The 24,330-nt window shown below is 40.6% G+C and overlaps 1 protein-coding gene across 3 annotated transcripts; it reads right to left on the reverse strand.

Annotated features, from left to right (window-relative positions):
• Positions 1–2,901: 2,901 nt before the first annotated feature.
• map2k7 (mitogen-activated protein kinase kinase 7) lies at positions 2,902–23,389 on the reverse strand. Of its 3 annotated transcripts, XM_084568744.1 has the most exons (13): positions 23,105–23,308; positions 20,336–20,383; positions 16,281–16,425; positions 15,771–15,837; positions 14,296–14,409; positions 13,044–13,163; positions 12,715–12,822; positions 12,456–12,635; positions 11,616–11,696; positions 10,673–10,815; positions 10,392–10,437; positions 10,149–10,284; positions 2,902–7,431 (listed from the first exon to the last, which is right to left on the reverse strand). In XM_084568744.1, exons 1-13 carry the CDS (start codon positions 23,226–23,228, stop codon positions 7,376–7,378), a joined length of 1,368 nt encoding a protein of 455 aa, XP_084424870.1. In that variant the 5' UTR covers positions 23,229–23,308; the 3' UTR covers positions 2,902–7,375. The 3 variants fall into 3 exon arrangements, with proteins under 3 accessions (XP_084424870.1, XP_084424868.1, XP_084424869.1); XM_084568742.1 differs by having other exon boundaries at positions 2,902–10,284; positions 23,105–23,389; XM_084568743.1 differs by lacking the exon at positions 20,336–20,383 and having other exon boundaries at positions 2,902–10,284; positions 23,105–23,389.
• Between the last annotated feature and the right edge of the window lie 941 nt (positions 23,390–24,330).

A 24,330-nucleotide genomic window follows, 5' to 3' on the forward strand; every position in this document is an offset into this window, starting at 1 on the left:
AAAAGAAAGAAAGAAAGAACCACCAACAGCGTTGAGTATCGATTAACCACTTTATCAGGCTGAGAGAAACTAAATATTCATGACCAGCTTCTCAAATGTTTTGCCTGCTATTGCCAATACATTAAAAGGTTTCTTTAGATTTTAGACCCATTATAATTTTTTTTCTAACATGGGTCACTAATTAAAACATTAATAGACAGATGTGATGTTAATGAAAACCTTTTTTCCTGACATATCTGGAATATAAGATCATTTAAGTATAGTAGGAGCACTGGGAGTATTATGGTCTGGGAATGCAGAGCCTCGTCTGTTCCTGCAACAGGAGCTTGGGTGTGGCACGGCGATGCATCCGAGCTAGAAACATGACACTAAACGCGCAAATAGCTGTGCAGAGAAAAATCAAATGTAGACCAACATAGAGAGTGGGTTAATATGTTTAGAATTAGATGGTTTTAGTGACAGTGGGTCAGTATCTGTGCAAACACATAAACCTTGTTAATGGTCTACCTTGCAATAAATCAAAACATATGAATGAGGTATAAGAAATAGAATCTTGGAACTAACATCACACGTCCCAAACAAGGTAAAATGTCTACCTGCACTTTGTCTCCCATCCACCAATGAGCTTTTGGTTTAATTTCCTACCATATATGGTCAGAGAGAGCAGGCAGAGAAAGAAAAAGATTTCCAAAGAGAGAGAGCTGAGAGGTGGAAGGAGGCGGGCTCTATTGTTTGGCTTGCTGCGGTGTAAAGTTTCTTTTCAGGCCCCATCATTACCCCGAGGTCTGGTCCTCCTGTTGTTTCAGATCTGTCACACATCAAAGATGAGCTGATAAAAACGAAGCATGTCGCAGCATGAACCCAGCAGAAACACACACACACTCCCCCAGCTCAGTGAGGCGTGTCCCTTTGACTGTGGGCAGTACAATAAAACAGCAACTCATACAGATTAATGCTGAGTTAATTGTGTAACAGAGTGGCTGACATTAATGTAAGGACAATATTGATGGAGACACATCTTGTTCAGCAGACTGTTCTCTTTAAAATGATTTATTTTGTCGTTAAGGTCTTCTGAACGGTTTCATCCTTAACCTCATGTGTAACTGGATTATTTTAACAGTATTTAATTCCACATTTATCTTGTATTCCTTGCTTTGAAGGAAGGCCGCTTGTTGCTTGTTTTTTAAAAGTGCCACAATTTAAAGTCACAGCTTCCTAAAAGTAGAGTTCTAATAAGTACAAGTTTAAAAAAATCTGAACAGTCTGAACAAATATGCAACTATTTTTTTCATATTTTAAATCTTTAAGGACTTAGGACGTCTCCAACTAATATGAAAAACCTGAGTGTTGTTCACAAAAGGTTTATTTCTGCAGATGAACGTGGAAACAACATCTTTGTATTGTACACGTTTCACAAGAACAGAATGCGTCCATCACTATTACCTGAATTCACCTTATCACTACAGAAAAAAAAACATATTTGGAATATTTAGTGTCAGTGTGCATCCAGTGCTTCTTTCTAGAGCCCACGGTCTGTCTTTTCACTTAGTCATGATCCTGTTGGTTCGTTTTCACTGCCACAGGGCACAGTCTGCTGTTCCACCACTTCACATACAGTATAAAGCCGCTTCCTGCCTCTCACTTCAGGACAAGGAAACAGTTGCTCCAGTCAAAGGTGATCATACTCATTTTTTTCTGCATAATACATACAACTGTTAGCTTAGTTCAGAAATTCCAGATTAGTTCAAATCTCCACCATCTGTTGTGTAAGTTTCCAACTTTCAACATAGGAGCTGAAGCAGAGTCAAGTCCTGTCACGTCATGCAGGTAATGTGGTAAATATCACTGAAGGGGAAATGTAGAGGCCATAGCAGGAAGGCAGGGAATGGTTGTCTGTCTCTGTGTGTTAGCCCTGTGAGACCTGTCCAGGGTGTACCACGCCTCTCGCCCGATGACAGCTGGGATAGGCTCCAGCCCCCCTGTGGCCCTTCACAGGACAAGCGGTTACAGAAGATGAATGAATGAAGGAATGAATGAATGATACTTTTTACAAAACTGGAAATCCAGTAAAAATCTTTAAGGATTAATTAAAAAAAAAAAAAAAAAAAAGTGATAGAAGTTTATGCATGTTTTTTTTTTTTTTTTAAAAGGGGTTTTATAGGGTTTATATTCCCCTTTTCATGCATGCTGTTGTTGTCCTGTGTGTGACATGTCAGTTACACCAGGCTGAAGTCACCTTTGCTTACCTGATTAACAAAGTACTGAATGAAAAGTGCGCCCCAGTGTGGACAAAACTGGAAGTTACAATTTAAAGGAGGAATTAAAAAGACTTGAGCATATGGATATAGTCTGAAATGAATGAGAATTTACATGTTAAGTTCACTTGTTACAATCAGCTAAAGTACTGCTAACATCTTCTGTGGCTCTGAAGGCCTTCCATCAATAACCCTGATTACATCCTGATTATCAGCTTTGATCATTTACCTGAGTAGAACTTCAACTGTCCGTCACACATCTCGAAATACATAGAAGTGATCAAAACACTGATGTTATTTTCAGTACCATCACACCTGAATCTTTATGAGCAGCAGGACATGCTTTGTAGATTTTTCTGGGCCTCATAGTTTCACCTCTCATGCCACATAAGGCTGCACTGCTGGAGTTTTCTCTGGACAACAGGAACCTTTGACGTCCCTCCACCTGCCTATCCAGGACCTAGACCGAAGCTGGGGAGATAGATTTAGCTGCTGGTAGTCTCTGAAGGTTCAGGAGTTTGAGGTGGGACCAGCAGCGTTGAACGTCACATCGTGGTTCTCTGGCCTTGCTGAGGAGAAACTTTCACCTGTAATATCCTCAGGAAAAAAAAAAACACCACCATGACACATTTTTTAATGAGTTTTTATTTATTTATTTATTTGATTTTTAAGTGTTTTATTATTTTTTTCTCCAAAAAAATCCTGAGGTATTCACAATATAATGGCATTTATTCTGTTTGAAATGAGACTGGGGGATGGAGGGGGATAAAATACAGCCAAAAACCAACAAACAAACAAAATCAAAATAAAGGGACAGTAAAGCTGTGTCGATTGGTTCAACTGTCAAGACAACATATCCAGGGTGTGTCGTACGTACGAGAAGCCTTTGAACTGCAACAGCAGTGACTGCAGTCAGTCCTCCCCCCGCCCCCCGTCCCCACCCCCACCCCGACAACTAGCAAAGTCATGCAATCTAAACCAACAACTGCATTTTGAAAGACCAAGCAACAAACCTCAAATCAAAGCAGGGCGCGTCCCACCTTGCTATCAGGGAGTGCAGGTTAACAACAAGCCAATCAGTTTGCTATCATAGTAGTTATCATCAGCAGAAACACCTGAAAATTTTTTTGTAGGTGGCACTGACAACTAATTGATTAAAAACCATTAAACTCTCAGATAACCAAGCTTTAACTGTGAGTTATTAGAGAGCACAAAGAGTCAAATACACGACGCCGAGGCTTTAAACCACGAGCGCTCTGTTTGTCGAGGCCTTCTGAGAGGGTAAACAGTAAACAAAATAATGGACGCGTGACAGTCGCAGTGAAGCCAGAAACAGTTCACGTTACTGTGCTGCAGGTTTCTATTTTTAATCGACTCAACAGTTAGTGTGATGATTCAATATCCTGCTTCTCTACACAATGAGAAAATGCCAATGAGAGACTACTCCTCTACCTTGAGTCCTGTTTGCCCTCCACAAAAAAGCAACACATGTAAAAACAAATTAAAAAAAACAAACAAAAAAACAACAACATACAAATGACCAATAAATAAATATCAGTGAGAAAAATACACTGTTGAATCATTTTCTTGCTCTGTGTCACAGATTTATAAGATTGATAAAATAACTGCTGTGACTTTAAGAAAATAAGGAAAACACCCGACATTCTCCTCTCTGCACAACAACAACAACAACAACAACAACAACCCCAATCTGCAGCACAAAACTAAACTAAATAAAACCCAAGAAGTGCAACATCAGTCTCAGCATTACAAAAAAAAAAAAAGAAAAAAAAAGCTCTGGTGTTTGACCATTAGCTCCTTACTACAGCATCAAACCAGAAAGAATAAAAAATAATAATAATCATAAAATAAAAATCCAAAAGCAGAGGGAAAAAAAAGAAATAAAATAAAATAACAGCACACAATTTATGACCCAAACTGGGAAAAATAATAAACTGATCATGACGTCTGATCAAAGGAAAACAACCTATAATAATTATAATAGTAATAATAATAATAATAATAATACAAAAATACTATTAGACTTCAGGTTTGTCTTTATGTGGCGGTTTGAATCAGGTGGACAGACACTACAGCGTAGCGGTGAGTAAAACAAGCGCTCCACCTCGCCAGTTAAAGAGACCTGTCTGTCTGGGATCACACGCTTTATTTCTTTGTTCAATTTGGTGTCGTCTTTGCCCTGAATAATAATAATAATGATAATAATAATAATAATAACAAAACAGTAATCAGAATAATAAAAAACAAAACAATGGACAAAAATAAAAGCTAATAATAATAATAATAATAATAATAATAATAATAATCACCGTCAATAAAGACTTTTGGTAGACAAATAAACTTCACACACTCTCAGCACGCTCACACAGCTAACTGAAAAGAACGACACACGGCACGTAACGAGAGGAAACAGGACACTTCTAACAAACACTGACTGCTGATAAAGATACAGCTCCTCCTCCTCAACAACAACTAGTGATGGGTCCAAAGAGAGAAAGTATATTGCAAAATTGACAGAGAACGAAAAAAAAAAGGCAAAAACGTGTGTCTTTTTCTAAGTACACAGTAATTCAACAAAAATACAGACTATATGTGTAAAAATCATAAATAAGGATAAAGTTTTGTGCATCCCCGTCCCAACCGACCATTGTCTTGGAAGAAAAATAAAATAAAAACAAAACAGAAATCAAAACAATGGCAGTCACAGCGGTGACAATAACATGCAATTGATATACTTTACAGCATTGATCTGTATCTCCCCCAACTACGAACCCCGATCTAAACCCCGTCCCTCCCCGACCCCAATACAATCCTTAAATATTTGTCAGCTCATTCAAAACATATCTCTTGCTCTGTCTCTTCTCTGTGAACTAGCTGAAGGCGGCGATGTTGATCACACTGGGGGGGGGGGAGGGGTTGAAAAGCAACACACACCGTCGCCAGTTTGAATCTGTGTATGTACAGGAGGCTTTTTTCCCCCATTGAAGCAAGCTGACATGGTTTGAATGACTGCATAGTGAAAATGATATTTGGTTTACTTACAGATGGGGTTACGACACGCACACACACTCTCGCTCGGTGCCACGGCACAATGTATGTCCAAACTGTTGTCTTTATACACCGCTGGCCTTGCACCTGACAGGCAAATATACACATGAAGCCACTAGTGGCAGTAGCCAGCGTTGCTGTGTAGAGTGGGATCAATTTATACATTTGGTGTGAATGGAGGTTAGTAATCAGATGTTTTCTTTCAGCCAATCAGATGTTTGGATGGGAATGCACTGGAGCAGCCTGGTCGAGAGAGTGTGTGTGTGTCCATAAAATACACATCAGCATAATAACAGGGAACCTTGACAGTGGGAGACTGGGTCCAGCTGTGGACAGGGGTTAGTCGAGACACACAGAGTTTGGACAGTAAACGTTGCAGTGAGAGTGCATCGTCTCCTACAGTGATTATATTTGAAACTGCACCAATGAAGACATCTCAGGCTGTGCTGGCAGAGCAGTACAGCTCACAGATGCTAAGCACCAGATCCAGGTCTATATACAATGGTTTTAGCAGGGAGATCTGTCACAAGGAGCCCTGAACTCCAGCATGTAGAGAGTTTATGAGAGCAGGAGAGACCTGTTCAGTGGAGAAGTAAACCGAGGCTTTAAATCAGGTCACATCTGGTTTCAGCGTTAGAACCAGACAAAAGCTCAGCTAACGGAGTTCAGCCAACATCACATCTGCATCACTAAGACAGATCCAGAGCTATCTTTGGGAAGAACTGGTTTTCCTGTACTTCAAAGCTGGCTCATTTCTAGATCGCCATGGTAACCTATACTTCATGGTTAACCTGCCTAGAGCAGGTTCATTTCAGCACTTTGATTTAGATCATTTAGTTACCACGTGTCCACTGTCACAGATTGAAGATTCACCTTGCAGGACAACTGATTTTTACTCTTAATCCACAATTTAAACTATTTTCAAAGGGCCTGTCACCATTTTAACACATTTCAAGTATGAATTGAAGCTTGAAGTGTGACAATATTGAATATAATCTAAAGAAGGAAAACATTAAAGTTAACTCATTGTCCTCAGCTTGGACAAATAACTATTACTTTCTGTATTACTAAACAGACGGTTATATCAGGGTTATATTAAGAGGAAATGTAGGAACCAGGGTTTTGGGTGCTTAATCCATACTAGGGTCATAAAGTCTACTTCTTCTTCGATCCTCCTGTACAAAGATAATCCTTTAATATATCCACAGTGGGGAATAACAATTTTATGACTTCTTTTAGCCTTATGTTGACTTTTTTTCTTGACACAGTGTGATAGTAACACTTTCACTGCTTGAATAATTGTCATATAAAGCCCTCCTGACATGGATTTGAGAAAGACACTCTTAGTTGGAAGAGTAAAGGCAGAGCTAACAGAGCCAGCTGTGTGATACAGGTTAACACTGAGAGCCTCAGTGAAGACAGGTAACCCAAAGAGAGCCAGGCCCATGGTGAGTTTGAATTACTGAGCGACTGGTTTTTATTGCCCCTGTAGTGTGTTAATGCACCAGTCTCCCCCTGCACAGTATATGACACATACACGGCACTGCTATAATACAGCACCCCCCCAACTAGCTATATATTTATATATATATATATATCATAGCTGATAGTGATCAATTATAACGTCAATATCAATAACAACAATGCTCATTTGTATTCTTGTTGAGTCGTGTTCACCTTTGGTGTGAAGTGTCAAAGTTGTCAAGCTTGCAGGCGACCTGTGGACAGACGGAGGGATGGATGGACAGAGTATTGGATGGATGTGGGGTACAAAAAAAAAAAAGCATCTGGACAGACAGACATCCCGTCTACTCGTATCTACACTGTACAGGCTTGTAGTGTGGTGTTGGGATATAAATGATTAATGAGAGTGATGTTTGAGGTGAGGTGTGTCTTTATAGTTTGTGTGAGTTAGTACTTTTGTGAAGCCAGCCTCCCTGCACTTTCTTTTCTAACCATCTTCCCATCTCTCACTTGCTTTTGCTCTCTTCAGACTTGCTCTTCAGTATTTGGTAACACGTGTAGACATTGCATTATTTCACTTATTTGGCTTAAAAGAACAAGAATAAAGTATTTGTCCTTTGGGGAAAAGAAGTGAGAGCAGCGTCTAAAGCAATAAAAAAGGTAGCAGCAGTAGCCATGTAAATAAATAACATCGTTTGAACAGAACAGTAAACATCACAAACGCAACACACTAGCTCAGTCGCTAAAATCATAATTGGTAGGTTGGTGTTAACACCATGAAAGCTTTTTACAATAATCAGCTAGCCTCAGAGCTGGGCAGTGCTGTGAAACTCGGGCTGTTTTCCTTTCGTTTCTCTCTCCTTTATCACACACTTAACTTGGTCTCATCTAACACCAGCTTACCTCTTCTTTACCTTACCATCCCACTTCCTTAACACTCGCTGTATTCCTTCCCACTTTACTCATCACCTCCTCTCCTTTTCCTGTCATTTCATTTCGCTCGTCTTTTCTGCCCTCTTGACAACATTCCTGGAACTCTCTCTCTCTCTCTATCTGACTTAACAGTTTTCCTGTCTCTATGGTTGCCCCTCCTCTGCTCTCTGTGTCTAGCAGTGATTTGGTTTGCTGCGTGATGGAGCGTGAGACTGCACATCTAGCAGGCTTTGGCTGTGGCCCTGCAAGAGGGGAGGCAGTAAAACTCTAGTCGGTCAGCCTCTATGGACCTGAAATCATATAATACATTTATATATCTATACATAGGAGTTTCACACATAGTGACCAGTTATGTCTGTTTGTCAAGCCTGACACACTCCGTTTCATGTTAACAACAATCCTCAGGGTCAGGGGGGTCAAAGTCAAATTACCTGGAGGCTGCTTGCTGGATCATTTGTTTGCTTCAATAAACATAAAGGTGGGGAAAACTCCAGCAATAATATATATTTAACAATGTGTTTACTTGATGAATTGATCAGTTAAAAATGTATTCTTCATAACAGTTGGTCTGAACATGTCCAGTTGGAACAATGACACTGTTCCGACTTAGTATTAACATATGTCCTGAGTGATCGGATTACAAGTATCCACCATTTGAGTTCAGCTCTATGTAAATTACCACGGACATTATGTGGAGCATACAGAATTATTGCCAAGTTGATGTCTGTAACGGATCGCTACCTGCTTTTGTCCAGAGAGAAAGATATAAAAGAAAATAATGGGAACACTAATGTGGAATTAAAATGCTGAAACTGCTAATATGCATAACTGATAATAAGCTTTACGTTTATCTCAAAGTCTGAGGAAAGATTTTTCTTTTTTAGATTAAACTGTATCTTGCAGGCCCCCGGTTTAGTTTGGCACCCCTCCCTGAGGTTCTAATAACACCAAAACCCCTCGTCATTTTGAGTTCTTAATATCAGATATTTTGTAGGAACAGGTCTGAATCTTATGTCCTTCACCAACAACAACCTGCACGCTGCCTTTGGTCTGGTAACACTGTGGAGCACTACGTCACACTAAGCTGCCGATACAGACAGAGAGGTGGGCAAAGAGGAAGAGGTAGACGAACAGAGAGTAAAGTAAAGAAATGCTCCACAGATCTACCCCACTTATACTCTTTGTACAAGATAAGCTCATGTTCTCTGCCATCTCAATGAATTAGCCCTCTCTCGTTTCTCACACTAGTAACATTTACGTCTTCCAAGCAGTTATCAGTAAGCGTTCAACTTCCCTCTTCTTCCTCTTCCTTTCCTTCTCACATTTCATCACTTCTGTTCTTTATATCCCTCCATCTCAAGAAACGTTCTTTTAGTTCAACTCATTCTGAATACACAAAAAATAAAACCATAAATTACTTTTCTAAAAAGCTACAATGCAACACTAATTTTTTTGTGATATTTTTCCATTGTTTTTCCAATTATGCAGCTGCTAAATAAAATGATGTACATGATAACATATTTTATAGCAAAATGAATGAAGATTACTATTCTTACATGTTAAAAATGTGTGTGTTAGAGCTGTAGTGTGAAGGTGAATAAGTGAAATATAACCTCACTTATAAATACAGCCAGTGATATTAACTCATACATACACACGGAGGTGTTTACTCTCACTCTCTCTCTTTCTCTCTCTCTCTCTCTCTCACTCTCACACACACACACACACACACACACACACTACGACCAGATAAAGATACAGCCTGAGAATGTGTGATATCAGAAACACCTGAAGAATCATCATTGCACCAAATATTGTTTTGTCCTCCTAATAATTTCTGTACAAGTGATTTGTGTTTGCTTAAGGAGCAGATGCTTTGTTCCAGTGTGTAGTGACTACTCTGTTGACCAATCCAATGTCTTGGATCAATGCTGGAAACAGACATTGTAGATATTGGTAAAGAAGCTAGTGGAGGAAATGCAGAAGCACATACAAGACATGAACAGTTTGTGTGACAGTGTGTGGCTGTTACACACTGTGATGCGATGCGAGTGCGATGTAACAGTGTGTAAATGAATTGATACTAACTACAGTGTGCACCTTTTCCTGTTCCCTCCTCCCCATGTCTGCCTGTCCAAATTCAACATACTATTAAACCTATGTCTTCTGTCTAGCCATCCATTTCATCTCTCATCCATTACTCCATCTGTCCATCCAGACCTCCATTCAGTCTCCGTCTCTCCCTCCTCTGTGGGTTCTTCAGGTTCCTCCGGTGGACAGATGGACAGGCAGATTGGGTCTAGCGCTAGCTATAGCTGCTAACGACTAGACTAGAACAGACTGAGTCTGGGCTTGGCAAAGCTAAAGCTAGGCTAGTCTAGCGTATGGCTAAGCTAACACCGTGCTGGTCAAGGCTAGGCTACCTACTGAAGAGTGAATGGAGTTGGTGCTGATGGCTATAACACTGGCTGCTGCGAGGCGACTCGGTGCGATCCATCACCGTCTGAAACCAACCAGCCACGTCCACATCCAGCACCTCGTAACGCCGGATGAATCTATGCTCCTGTAATGAGGCAGATGGAAGAAAAAAGGTTAGTTGAGCAATATTTATTCTTACACTAATTCTGGTCTCAATAAAGTCTTTATGGCTTATTACAAATGGTGGCTTACCAGCAACTGGTGGTATTTTGGCCTTTTTCTGTGATCCTTTGTGAGGCTGCAGAAAGATGCACAAAAGAAGATGCAGCAAGTGAATTTCAAAAGAAAAACCAGAAAAAAACAAAAGGATTTCAGTTTACTTGGAGTGTGGACACAGCTGTGACAGAACTTAGGTGATTAGGAATCGGTTTATTTCATGGAACAAAACCAAAGCAGCTATAAGATCTGGATCTCCTCCGAGGTAGAAAATAATCACCTGATAGCTCTGAACTTTAGAAGAGATTCAAACTCACCAGTCTTTGACGAAGGACTGGAAGTCGAGAGAAAAACCCATGCTGAGAGGCAGGAGAGGAGGATCTTCCTGCAGCACTTTGGTCAAAACCTCAAAGTCTGTCTTGCAGTTCTTATAGGGAAACTGTCCTGTAGCCAGCTCCACCTAGAGGACATGAAGAACACATTAACACCCACAACAACAAATGCTTGACTTGTTTGTAAGTAGATGATTGAAACAGCTAACCAGCCAACCGTTTATTTTTTCTTCCTTCATCTATCTATCTATCTATCTTTTTTTACATTTCTGAGTAAAGTATACACTTGTATGCTCAAGTTCTTGTCCCTCCAATATGGAAATACTAATGAATGTATCTTCTGGGGCCCCCTGTCGCTGACCATAGATTCATTTTACATCCAAACATAACAGGATCAGAGAATCTAATTATCAATTATTCAATAATGCTTTCATTGATCACTGTTCTGTTGCGGGAACAGACAATTAATCAGAAAGTTTTTAGATAATGAAATTATGATTTTAGAAATTGATCAAGTCTGAGGACAGTACATCAAAGCATTACACTGACATTTAGTGCCAGTCTGTGTACACTGAATGCAAGTGTCATACACCGAATGTTAGGCTTCTTCTTCTTTAACAAATAGTGCAAATAGATATGTTATACGAGGGATACTCATATAATGGACATGTTTTTCCATGGTGCCCTGTTTTATGGTATTTGGTAACAGAAACCTGCATATTTTCTGTTCATCAAAACAGATACTTTAATATGCAGAATCTTTATTTCTTGTATTTTGATCTGCATATAAAATGTAGTTAATGTAAAAGTTGCCTTGATTTTGGGATGTAATTATATATTATTATTATAGACACAAGAGAAAAATAAAATGTGTAAATCTTGTAGCACTCCTTCCAGACTGACAATGATAAAATAATAAATACCATACCAGAGAGATGCCGAGACTCCACACGTCTGCTCGGATGTCATAATCAGGTTTGGTGGGGTCTGGAGGGTCTATTCTTTCAGGCTGGAAAAATTCAAAAACAGTGCCCAGTAGAATATTGTGCAAACAGAAGGTGCATCAGAACAATGGATCTCTACATACAGCCGTTTCAAAACCAAGAACAGTGCTGTTTGTTACGTGCGCGTTAGAAATGGCGACACGATCTATGAAACATAATGACTGATGAAGTCTCTCTTGCTCACTGAAGCCACACACACTTTTACAAAGCCTTTCACTGTGCTGTCTGTTGCAGTGAATGGGAAAATCTCCCGTCATAATGGTAAATAGAGAAAATATATAAAGCCACATGGCTACTTTGGGTGCATCAATATAAACACACTGCTAATTAACATCAGACCAATAGATTTGAATATGAAAGAATCACACAGAGGTAAATGATATTCTATATTTTCACTATATTATTATATTACTAATAAACAGACATCACACTTTTCTTTTTTTGCGATCATTCAGAATAGCAGTTGTGCATTTTTTTTCAATGAATGAGATAAAACTCCACTTACACAAGAGGACATTAATTGAGTAGGTGGTCCATCAACGTGACCAGGACACACTGTGTTTACACTACTGAAGGAATGGGGTAACAAGTGGTCCAGACTACTTCCAAATGTGAACCGAGTGATCAGATCTCAAATATATCCTAAATGCGTCATAGTTGGATTTACATCTAAACTTTAAGCTCGTCACTTGTGATTAGATCACTCAGGACACATGTTAATACCAGATATGGTGTGCAATATTTGTGTGTGGGTTTTCACTCACCGCCATATAAGCAGCACAGCCAGCACTGCGCGTCTTGGCCTTGGAATCGACGAGGCGTCCGCTGATGCCGAAATCGCACAGTTTGATCTGACCTTTATCATCCAGGAGGATGTTGGAGGGTTTGACGTCTCGGTGGATGACACCATGTTTCTCTTTCAGGTACAACAACGCTTTCACTATCTACAGCAGAAATACACACAGTAAGACAACCAAGTCAGCAATGTCACATTTGCCGTGTGTGTGCGTTTCTGTAACTTACTGCCACTGTCATCTTTCCGAGGATCCGCTCTGGAATAGGGCCCTGGATTCTCTTCTTCAGCTTTTCAGCACACGTTCCCATCAGCTCCATGGCAATGAATACATCCGTCTGTATATGTATGCAAACACACACACATTAGCTTTTCAGAGTTTTTAAAGCAAGGAAGTTTTACTGAAATAAAATAGTCAAAACACTCCCACTGGTGGCAACATCTCTACAAAAAAGTAGAGGCTACACTTCAGGGGTCTTCAGATGAATAAAAGTGAATTTACGCTACTATAATTTTCTCGTTAAGAACACAAACTGGAAATTATTTTTGGCACACCCACGTTGGTCACTATGGCGCCGTAGCACTGGATGATGTAAGGGCAGTCATGACTCTTCAGCACCACGTCCAGGTCCATCAGGATCCTCTTGTTTTCATCCTTGTTTCCTGTACGACGCATTTGCTGGTGACACAAACACACAACAGGCAGCGCATTGAGCATATGAGAGCAACAAGCCATTAGGAAATCGCAAAACAAAGACTCCTCTGGCGAGCTGATTGACTGTCTAATTGTGATACTGCTTGGTTGGCTACAATTATGTCATCTCTAAAATAGAGGGGCTGTTACGTACGGTTTTTACTGCCACAGTGTTGGTAAACTAATCACAATTAAAGCACAAAACCCTATGCTGATTAGAGGATTTGTGTGTTTATGGTCCCTGTAGAAATACTTAATTAAAAAGATATTGACTGCTGGTAGGAACACAGGGAAAACAAGCCAAAGAGACATTACCAGATCAAAAACTGCTCACATTACAAAGACCCATGGCGTTCTAAAGTAACGGAATAATCAAATCTGGATTTTTCCAGGACAGCTTAAACACCCTGGCAAGAAAACACCAGCAGTGGACGACAGTGTTTTCTGACTTAAACTTATTACCAAACTAATAGATCCCTAATAAAACAACTGTGAGCAACATACTGTGATTCAGTATGGATCATTACTTAACTGTAACAGCCAGCAGCTCGGGCTGATAAGCGTCCTATGAATAATAAACTTGGCATGGGGTATAAAACAGACAAAACAAGATCAACCTTATATGAAACCCTGATTTGTGATCATACTTTTATCAGAGCAGCTTCCCAAGGTCATGAAGCAGTGAGAAACATGTTGCTGCTGTATATGTGCCTAACAGTGAGTGTACACAGCATCTGTCTGCTGTCCGGCTAAGTCACTGATGCATTTGTAATATTATCAACCTGTATTTTGTTTATTTTGTCTGACGAGGTTGTCAACTAATGATTTTATCTGCAGCTGCAGGGAAATTGTAAAGTCTGATGATCAAAACACTATTTGAGAGGCCCTATTAAGTTTAATTGTCTGACAACAAAAACAGAAAAGTAAGAGCAGGAGAGGACACAATGAAGAAGCTGTCCGTCACTATATTTCTGCTGTGTCAGAAAAGTCAGAAGCAATTAACATTAAACTTAAAATTTAAGTGGGCGCATACATGAAGCTAGATTGGAAGTGGATCATCTCTGAGACAGAGCTGGACCACAGCTGGATGCCACTGGGCAGTGCAGGCGGGTCTTACTTTGACAGCGATGACATGGCCCGTCTTCTTGAATCGCACTTTGAAGACCTGTCCACAAGTCCCGCTGCCGATCTCCCCCTCGCTAATCAGGTCTGTGACCTCTGCTGGATACCGCTGTGGATGAACAAGTAGTAACAAGCACAAACAAACAAACTTTAGATCACGCTCAACACATTTTATTGATTCCTTTGTGGAATATTTGTTCTTTCCAAACAAACTCTTCAGCTGATAACAGCATTCAGTTTAATTCCATTTTATTTACAGAGCATCGATAACAATACAAATTGTCTCAAGACACTTTACAAAACCCAGAGCCTGAAACCCCCAGAGCAAGAACGGAGGTGATGGCTGCAAAGACAAACTGCCCCGGCCGGACAGACAGAAAGAAAGAGAGAAGAAACGAGAGGATTAGAAGAGAGCATCAGGTCACTGTAGAATGTTTAGTGGATAAACAGAGTGCTCATAAAGTTACTGTTACAGGGATAAACAAGAGCACAGGGACATAAACCTGTCAGTGACAAAAGGCCAGTTCTGACACTGCATCCTGCTGTGACAGTGAACCTTACTGGGCCACTGAGTGACAAATGCTCTGATCTGTAATAAGCCTCTCCCCAGATTACAGAAGAACACAAGCATACAGTGGGACAGTGCATCATTTATCTTCTTTAAAAATAAATAATCAGTGACACTGATGCAGTGAGGGACATCTTATTGAGTTCATAATGAAGTGAACCCTCTGGGCTAAATAGAGGATGTAAAAACAATCTGGGGGACGAAATGAGTCACATCATTTTCTCAACCATCTTCAAACCCTGACTATGAGACTGGAAGATAGAGAAAACATATAAACTAAACAAGGCCAGTCATTATTAGACAAAACAACAAATATATAGAAAAGAAACGGCCAGAGAAGACAGTTGGTCCCTGAGAGAGAGTTTGCTTTCATGAAGTTTTGATACTGACCTTGTTTATCTGTGGTCTGTCTAACTAGAGCAAGGATACCAACTTTATTATTGTAGTTGAAAAAAAATGTTTTTCTTTCTCAATACTGAGGAAGGACACGTCTTGCTTATTTTTCTTACTGGTGAATTTATTGCTGCCCAAATGAAGGAACACTGATACAAGATGTAAATATCTAAATACACTAAAAGGTTAAGTTTTTAAATAGCCTCAGTAATTTTCTTCAAGAAATTTGTCACTGTACTTTTAAACAGATGTTGCTCAACCAGAATAAACACAAATGTAGTCGCACTGTGGAAATGTACAGTTGCAGTGTATATGTGATTGATCCCAATTTTCTATAGGAACCAGCTATATCGAGGTCTGACTACACATGCGGCATTTGTTGGAAGGTTACCTTCTTTGCTGACATAAAGAAAGAAATGCAGACACACTCGCATCCTCATTCTGATTTTCAGTTCTGTAGTTAAGCAGGGAACTGAAACGCAACACGTGTCGCTGTGTGCTCATCTCACCTGACCGTCGATCTTTAGATAACCCGTCTGTTTCATGATCTCCTGCAATTTCTGGTCGATCTCTGCACTGTGAGGACAAGAAAGACACAGAAATCACAGTGTGAGAAGAGAAATTCAAAGTGTTATTGGAGACGTTATGACAAACGTTTTGCTCTAATTATTACTGATCAGAAATTTAGGCAATGGGAAAAAAATCATAGCGTCAGCAAATGCTAAATGAAGTGTTTGGTGTCTGGCTCATAAATGGATGCTGTGTGAGTTTCTGTACAACCTCTTCCACCCACACTCTGCACATGTGGACCCATTATGTGTAATATAAGGACACTTCATGCAGCTCAGTGTTTGTGTGAGTATTTCATGTACATGTAAAAACCTCACAGTGTTGAACTCATCCTGTGTGGCCATTTTTAGCATGTGAGTTGATGTTTAAATACTCATGCAATGTATCCCATGTTACTGGTCAAGAAAAGTAATTTTTTGTTGTTGTGGTGAACATCGGAGTCAACATACTTCTCTAGGCTCTTCTGTAGGCCGTAAGGAGGCGTGGGAAGGGGGAGCATGGGTCGTGGGCGGCTGGTGTAAGGGTGGTGCTGAGGTGAGCTCTCTGAGGATGATGAACGACTGCCTCCATCGTTGGCAAGGGGCAGCTGGAGCGCTGGGGGGTGGGGGGTACAAGACACATTAGACAAAGACAGACGGGGGAAAGGGGTTTACACCAGAGGACAGCATTTGAGATGTCTATGGGCCTGTTCAGACCTTGCATTAAGAGCTGATCTGGGCATCCCCAGGATGTACTGAGATCATATTTGAGAGAGTCAATCTCCGACCACATTTGGAAGTGGTCTGGGTCGCATGTGCCCGCATTCTTTTGGTAGTGTGAACGCAATGCATCGCAATGTCGCATTTAAGACGGTTTATACTCAACAGAGGTGCTCCTAACTGACTAAATAATAAATAAATCCAATCAAAGTATTTAATATCAGTACACAAGTGTGATTCTGAACATGCAGTCATGTTGATGTATAAGGAGCCATGTGTGGTTACATATTTCTTTAATTACTGATGTCTTTATTTCCCTTTATTACCGGAGATTATGGTGCATATGTAAACTTCCAGGGTTGGAGTTATAATATGAGTTTTGAGCAGGTCTAACTAACGTCAGGGCGGAAATAATAACTTAATGCGTGTGCCAAAGTCATGATGCACATATATGAGGCAGAGACCCATTAGCATACAAAGTTCAAAACTGAGATCACATCTGGAGGCGTATTTGGAGACGCATGTTAATACCAGGTGTGAACACACGTACCTAAAGCTGGTCACTTGCGATCAGATTGGCCAGATTGGATCTTAATGCAAGGTCTGAAAAGGCCCTATGATTACTCATGTTCTCACTTAATCCATTATTTTAGTGATTTAAAGTTGCTGTACACTAACAGAGAAGGTGATAATAATTTGTAAGTGGTGATTTATTAGCTTCACAAATTTGCATAATTTATTTTACTTTGTTTCATTAAATCTGGTTTTCAATTTTTTTTCCTGACACCCGACTAAATAAAATATCATCTAATCTTGTGTTGTACAGGTTGATAAGAATTTCCCATCAAACTGCAAGAGAAAGTGTCCTTGGTGAGGTCAAAGAGTTCTTTCACTACAACATTGCTATCTAGACCCTGCATAGCATTTTACCAGCATATGAACTTGTTTTTCTCTCCCCCGAAAGTTACAACTTTTCTTTCGCCGATGTCCCGACCCAATGTCAAAACAAACAAGACGGTTATCTCAGAGCAAAAGCAACACCATTCTCAGGCAGGAAGGGACAGCGCAGTGTTAGCCCACAGCTTGGGAGGTACAGTTTAGGGACGTGCAGTCTACAGTTTGTTTTTAATGAACAACTACAGAGTATTTAAACAGCTCCAGACACTGATCTTAACAGTAATGATAGCGTTTTACTGACTAAAGTCACTGCTGAGATCTCAGAACGCACCAACATCACAAGAATATGACTGTACGAGAAGCAAAGTGATCATCAGTGAGTGCACACATTTGGGAAATAATTTCGCTGTGTGCTTTTCTTTGGGTATTTAACTACTTGTGTTAGTACATTTTACAGATGTCACCGTGTTCTCAGATCTCAGACATTATTTTGGTGAGTGCAAGGTTATCAAAACTGCTAGATGATAAAATGTCAGGAGCATTAATGATAAAAAATAAAGGTTCTAATAGACAATAATTTGACATTAAAGCTGACATTATTCACATGAAGTCATTCTGTATTGACTCTTTGCCACTGGACAGCTAATAAATAACTGTAGGTGTAGTTCACATGTTCCTGGTGCTGAAATCCAAATTGAAAACAGAAGATGTAACATGCTTTAAGCCCAAAATGAAGACAGATGTACATCATGCATTAGAGGGCGTGTTAAAACCCCACCAGCCTTATACTATCAGGTGCATGTCCAAGCAAGCGCCAACTCATTTTCAAATAAATATGTTAAAGAATATCAAGAGTACAATAAGAAGCACTATTAAAGGATTATGAAGTACTATCATGCAACCGAATGCTCAGACAGAAAGTCAGCCCCTATGATGACCTCCTTGACCATGAACGCTGTCATTGAGAGTTTAACTCCCCACTCATTAGCGATGTCCCATCATCAACTTCTCAAATGTCAAGACCATGCAAATGTTATTATTATCATTATAATATATACAACAGGCTGGCAGCTCCTCTGAGAGTGCCGGTGGGTGTTTGTTTCCATGAGTCACCTGGATGCATCTGCCTGTAAGGGGAGAATCGGTTAGTGAAGGGAAGGAGGGGTTAGTGTGGAGAGGAAAGGGAGACTCAGGCAGTCTTTGGCACAGATTGCATCTCCATAGTTCAGCTGGCTCCAGATGGACGGATGGGAGGATTGACGGGCAGACAGAGTGAGGAGACACACAAAAACAGATAGTTGCAGGCACTGCTGCCCCGCCTCCTGCTCACACAGTGTTGCTGTAAAAGGAAGGGGAAGGTGCCAGAAGATGAAATACAGACAAACAACATCAAACAGTCCGATGTCAGAGAGAGAGAGAAAGAGAGAGAGAGAGGGGAAAGAAGTTCAGCCAAAACTGCATAGCACAGACTAAGCTAGAAGTCAGACAGTCAGTCAGACAGACTCGGACAGGAAGGCAAGTCTTCAGTCGGCACACAAAGAAAACAGAAAGAGAGGCCAGAGTGTTCACAGCACTCCTACAGGCCGACCAGTGGGGATGCTGGATTAGAGACTGTCAAACAAAACACAACCCAAAAACATTGTGCCGTGCAGAAAAGCCACATGCGCCGTGATTCTCTGCCTCCAGCGAAACAAAGGTTAATCATCCAAAACACGTCCACACGCACAATGTGAACATCAACACATACCAGCACTGCCCTGCCACTGGCACAGACACACACACACACTGAATGGACAGAGGGAGGTGGAAAGATGGAGAGATGGTGTGAGTTTAGAGGAGGTGTAAATAACTGTTGGGATAAAATATCAGCACTGGTCGAGGACCGATTTCATAAACACGAATTAAACATATTCAGGTTAAATTCATCAGATGATTGTGAGACAAAGTGTGCAGGAAATTTGATAGGGTTTATTTAATATTTAAGTTAAAATCCATGTCTTTGAAGCAACATTTGTCATCGGATGTGTTCACATACCTTATATGTTACACAAAAGACCAGCTAGTCGGCAGAAACTATATGAACCTATGTTGGTGGGTGAGATTAACCTTAGACTCAAGGCACAGACACAACAAACCTGCATCAAAGAACTACAGTCATCTCACGTCACCTCAACGCAAAAACTACGGCCAACAGCCAGCTGGCACATATGTTCTGCGCCTGCATGAAAGGAATAACTCTGGTAAGAAACCAGACGAGCTACTATTAGCTGGGAGACTAGGACAAACTAAAAGCCGTCATAAAGAGCTGTCCTCTCCTGAATAATGCTGGTCAGCTTGTGTACGTTTTTTTCATTCTAGATGATCACTTCATTGTGAAAATATCTGTAAATTTGAATGTTAAGATTATATAAATATGTAAAATGAAAAAGAAAAAGCCTTGCGTGCCCTTTAAATGCTGTTGTTTCTCTTCTTATGAACTGGTTTTCAGCCAATCAGAGATCTCTCTCACCAACTTGTTCTGCCGCCGACATGCTGAATTGGCTGAAAAACCAGCAACAGTGGTCTAACAAGTGCCAGTGGTGCAGGACAGACTTGGTCTGACACTGGACTGTTGGCTTGGTGTGTCACGGCCATTTTGTAAGGGAAGTAGCATATATTTTAATGGACTGTCTCTTTTAGACTCTAAATTACACTGGATGCAAGAAGTTTGATTTAGAAGACCACCCTAAGAGAAGTAGCGATACTGAATAGTGAGAAGATTTTGTTTGTTGAAGAGTGGTATAAAATAAGAGAAATCAGAATCAGAAAGAGATGATGGAGGAAGGAGGGGCAGAGGGTGTAATGGGAGACACAGGTGTTGGGAGGTGGGGGGAGTGCAGTGGCAGAGAGAGCGATGGATTGAATGATACCTGCACGCTGGGAAGGGGCTGGAGCAGGACTGAGCTGGATCACGATGACTGGACACAGGAAAGAAAATATACACACACGCACGCATTACTGTACTGTTCTACTGAGACACACAAACACACACACACACGCACACACACTCCGTCAAGTAACAGAAAAAACTTTCACACTCGTTGTGTTCACACTTAAACAAAATGCACAAACCTGAACAATTTGTATAAAACAACAAGGCTGGTAAGTTTCTTTCTCTTATTGCCTACAAGCCTCATCAAGACCAAAATCAACTATACGCCATGCCACCTCTCGATGCTCTGCAACCTTGTCTGCAGCACTTAACACACTGAGCACTAATGAATTAATAAATCTAAATAAAAGGCCCAGACATTTCTTAACAAAGCAGGGTACAGCAGACCTTAATAAATACTCCAAAAATAGGAGTTAAAAATCTCTTCGAGACTATTTTCAAAAGCAGATTAACACACATTTGGTGGGTAAATCTGCTCAAAATGAACTACAGAGCCAGTTCATTAGGTATACTGGTGAAAACAAATACATTGTAATACAACTGTCCTGCACTACATCTGAGCTTCATGAAGGTTATGGTTTTAATCATTTGTTGAATAACTGATTCAACTTTCATATTGGAGGCTGTAGTTGGTAGTACTGTTGAATTGTATTTTGTTGTATCATCACATGTTTCTTTTATTTTGTCCACCCTATTTCCATCAGCAGGGTAGGCTAAATAACAAACAGCTTAGTATTTAATTCAATCCAGTTTAACAGAACCACAAAGTACATCCTCCAAAATCACACAATTTTCACATTAATGTGAAAATGACCACTTTTCTGACTCCGTTTCAACATAAACTGAACATTATAACAGTCAAGAAGGAGAATTTAGTTCAAGACTGTGATGTTAGAATAAATTAGTTTTCAGTAGTGTAATGAATTGCAACTGAATGCAAATCTCTCAGTGCTAACAGAACAGCTCTTTGGTGTGTCTGTAAGGCAGTTACACCATAAAGGTGATGTCAGTGCTCTCTTTTCCCAACTTTTAAAATATGTATAACTCACTGAATGGAACTTCACACCCCACATTTGTTTTTGGTGCTTCTATGCCTTTAGTGTACACAAGCGCCTCAACAAGTGGTGTGCCCTCAACCAGGAGAGCAACGAGGCGCCCCAAAGACACATATTTTTAGTGGCATATCTGTATCCGATCGTTACTAGTTATAAAAAAAGTTTAGATCTACATTCACTTACGAATGCACGCTAATATACCAGTCCTGCTCGAAATCCGTGTTCATGACTGCAATAATGTTCAGTTTATGTTGAAACAGCAACAGAAAGGTGGTCATTGAACTGGATGAACATTCTGGAGGATACAATTTGTGGTTAAACTTAATTGAATCAAGTGTTTCTGTTCTTAAGCTTAGCCCACTGACTAAAATTAAATTGTCAAAACAATAGAAACATGTGTCAGTAAAATACAATTCAAAAGCACAGCCTCCAAAAAAATACAGCTGATTTAACAGCTCTCTCAATTATATGAAACGAATACTGAATACCATGAGCTTCATGACGCTAAGATTTAGTGCATCCTTTTCACTAGTGGATCTCATGAACTGGCAAATGAGTGTATATCACAGACCAATTAGCATATGTGAGAGGAGAATCAATTATGGTTGGTTTTGGTCTTCAGGTGAGATTTGACAATAAGAAAATGAATCTCATCCAAATTCTTATTTACACTTTCATTATGACAGACCAAACTACAATAGCAATAATAATAAAATAAGAAGAGGAAAAAGCAGGTTTATTCTCTCAAACCTACATCCTATACCAAAGGACAGGAAGGGATGATCTGTAGGAAAGAATAATGTCAGGCAGCAAGTCGTAAAAGTTCACAGTTCCACTGGTAAGATAACAGAGAGGCACCACAGAGTCTAGTGTCCAAAGACAAGCTGCCTACTGAACCACTCTGACTGTTGCTCGATTTTCCCATCAAAGGCCCAACATTTATGCTTCACCAGCTCCTACAACACTGACCTGACGCCACTTTAAACCACTGAGGATGTTTATTCGATATGTCAACATGCAATTGTATCATTTTGCCACTATGTGTTAAGAACCCGATGTGTTTACAACGCCGCTGACACCGCAGACAACAGTAGTTAACGTTTGTTCAACGCTAGCTAGCGGTACATAGCTTCAACAAATTAGCCTCTGTTTCGCCAAGGGATCAAAAATGGCAACAAAAACGGACTTGTTGCAAAGGTCACAAGAAAATAAATAGACGACAAAACCCATGAGCATACAGACAGACTGGGGATAAATGGCATGCCCGCAGTATTTCACAGGAAGACTGTAAACTACATGAAATTTTCAAACTGACGCTGGGCCTGCCACCGACTATCAGTGCTAGCTTGTTAGCCTAGCATGTTTGACAGGACAGAATCAAAACAGATTTCGGGACGTGACTGAGTGGGCGAGATATTTCATGACACTGCTTCAGTTTTCAAAATTACACCTTGTGTTTCCCACTACAGAAACTGTACCGCTTATTTAGTGCTTGGTTTGACAGTAAAAATCAACAAACCAAGCTGAGTCGGTGTTTGTTTATGTAGCTAGCCTGTTAGCACGGAGCTTATAGCTAGGAGAGCAGCATAACACCCCAACTCCTTCCCTCCCTCCTGCCTCCGCCTCTCCGATCTTTCCCCCTTCTATTCTGGCCGTTACCGACACCCCGGTCCTCCCCGGTGGACACTCACTGGGCCTCGGACGTGGTCGGTGCGGACTCATGTCGATGTTGAGGTCGATTCTCCGGCGAGCTTCTTCATTTTCCTGCTTTAGTTTCTCCTCGATTCGCGACAGCCTCTGTTCCAGCGACGACATCTTGAAAAATTGAGCACCATGTAGTTCCCAGCAGAGCTCTCGACTCCCCTCTCTGGCAGGCAGGCCAGCAACACACTCACTGAAACACACTCACTGAAACACACACACACACACACTGCAGTAACGGGACCACATGTCACACATCTGTGTCAATGTTACAGCCACTTTAAAATCAATAGTAGTTGATACATGTGAGTTACTGTTCACAGAGGGATCTTTCAAAGCTGCCAGTCTGGCACAATGCTGCACTTTTAAATATAAAATTATTGGGCTCCTACTCCTGTGCCATTTTATCCTTTTATTAGAATATCCAGTGCTGTGTTGTATTGTGAATGGATACACCACTTGAGTTGCAGCTAATAATTTCACCACATACACTTACACAGTGATATTAAAGACGTCTGATTCTGACAATGAACTGAACATTTAAAACTCAACACAACAAACCAAATGACCTTGCCTGAGTTTCACCACTCATCTAAGTAGCTTCATCAGGTCTAAATGACTGGTGGGAGTTTAGTTTCTTTATTAGGGTGGATGGTGTACACTGAAACTCACATGACTAGTGTAGGGGAAGCAAAGAAGGGAGCAGCTGATTTAGATCATTCTCTGTAGGTTCATCCCTACAGTGACCTTCGTTTACAATGTGGTGTGTGTAGTGGTTAGCACTGATGCCTCACAGCAAGAAGGTTCTGAGTTCGATTTCCTCTGGGTCCTTTCTGTGTGGAGTTTGCATGTTCTCCCTGTGTCTGCGTGGGTTCTCTCCAGGTACTCTGGCTTCCTCCCACCGTCCAAAGACATGCTGGTTAGGTTCATTGGTGATTCTAAATTGTCCGTAGGTGTGAGTGTGAATGGTTGTCTGTCTCTCTGTGTTAGCCCTGTGATAGACTGGAGACCTGTCCAGGGTGTACCCCGCCTCTCTCCCAGTGACAGCTGGGATAGCCTCCAGAGGACAAGCAGTTACAGAAGATGAATGAAAGAACGAATGATTACAGCTTTCATTCCTCACAGCGAGATGTCCATTTGTATAATTCAGTTTTATGAAATAAAAGTGGTCTTTCCATAAGTGGTGCTTTGGTAAGAGTTTAGATGTCAGGCTTCA

Source organism: Chelon labrosus (genome assembly GCF_963514085.1).
Source record: "Chelon labrosus genome assembly, chromosome: 2".
NCBI lineage: Eukaryota > Metazoa > Chordata > Actinopteri > Mugiliformes > Mugilidae > Chelon > Chelon labrosus.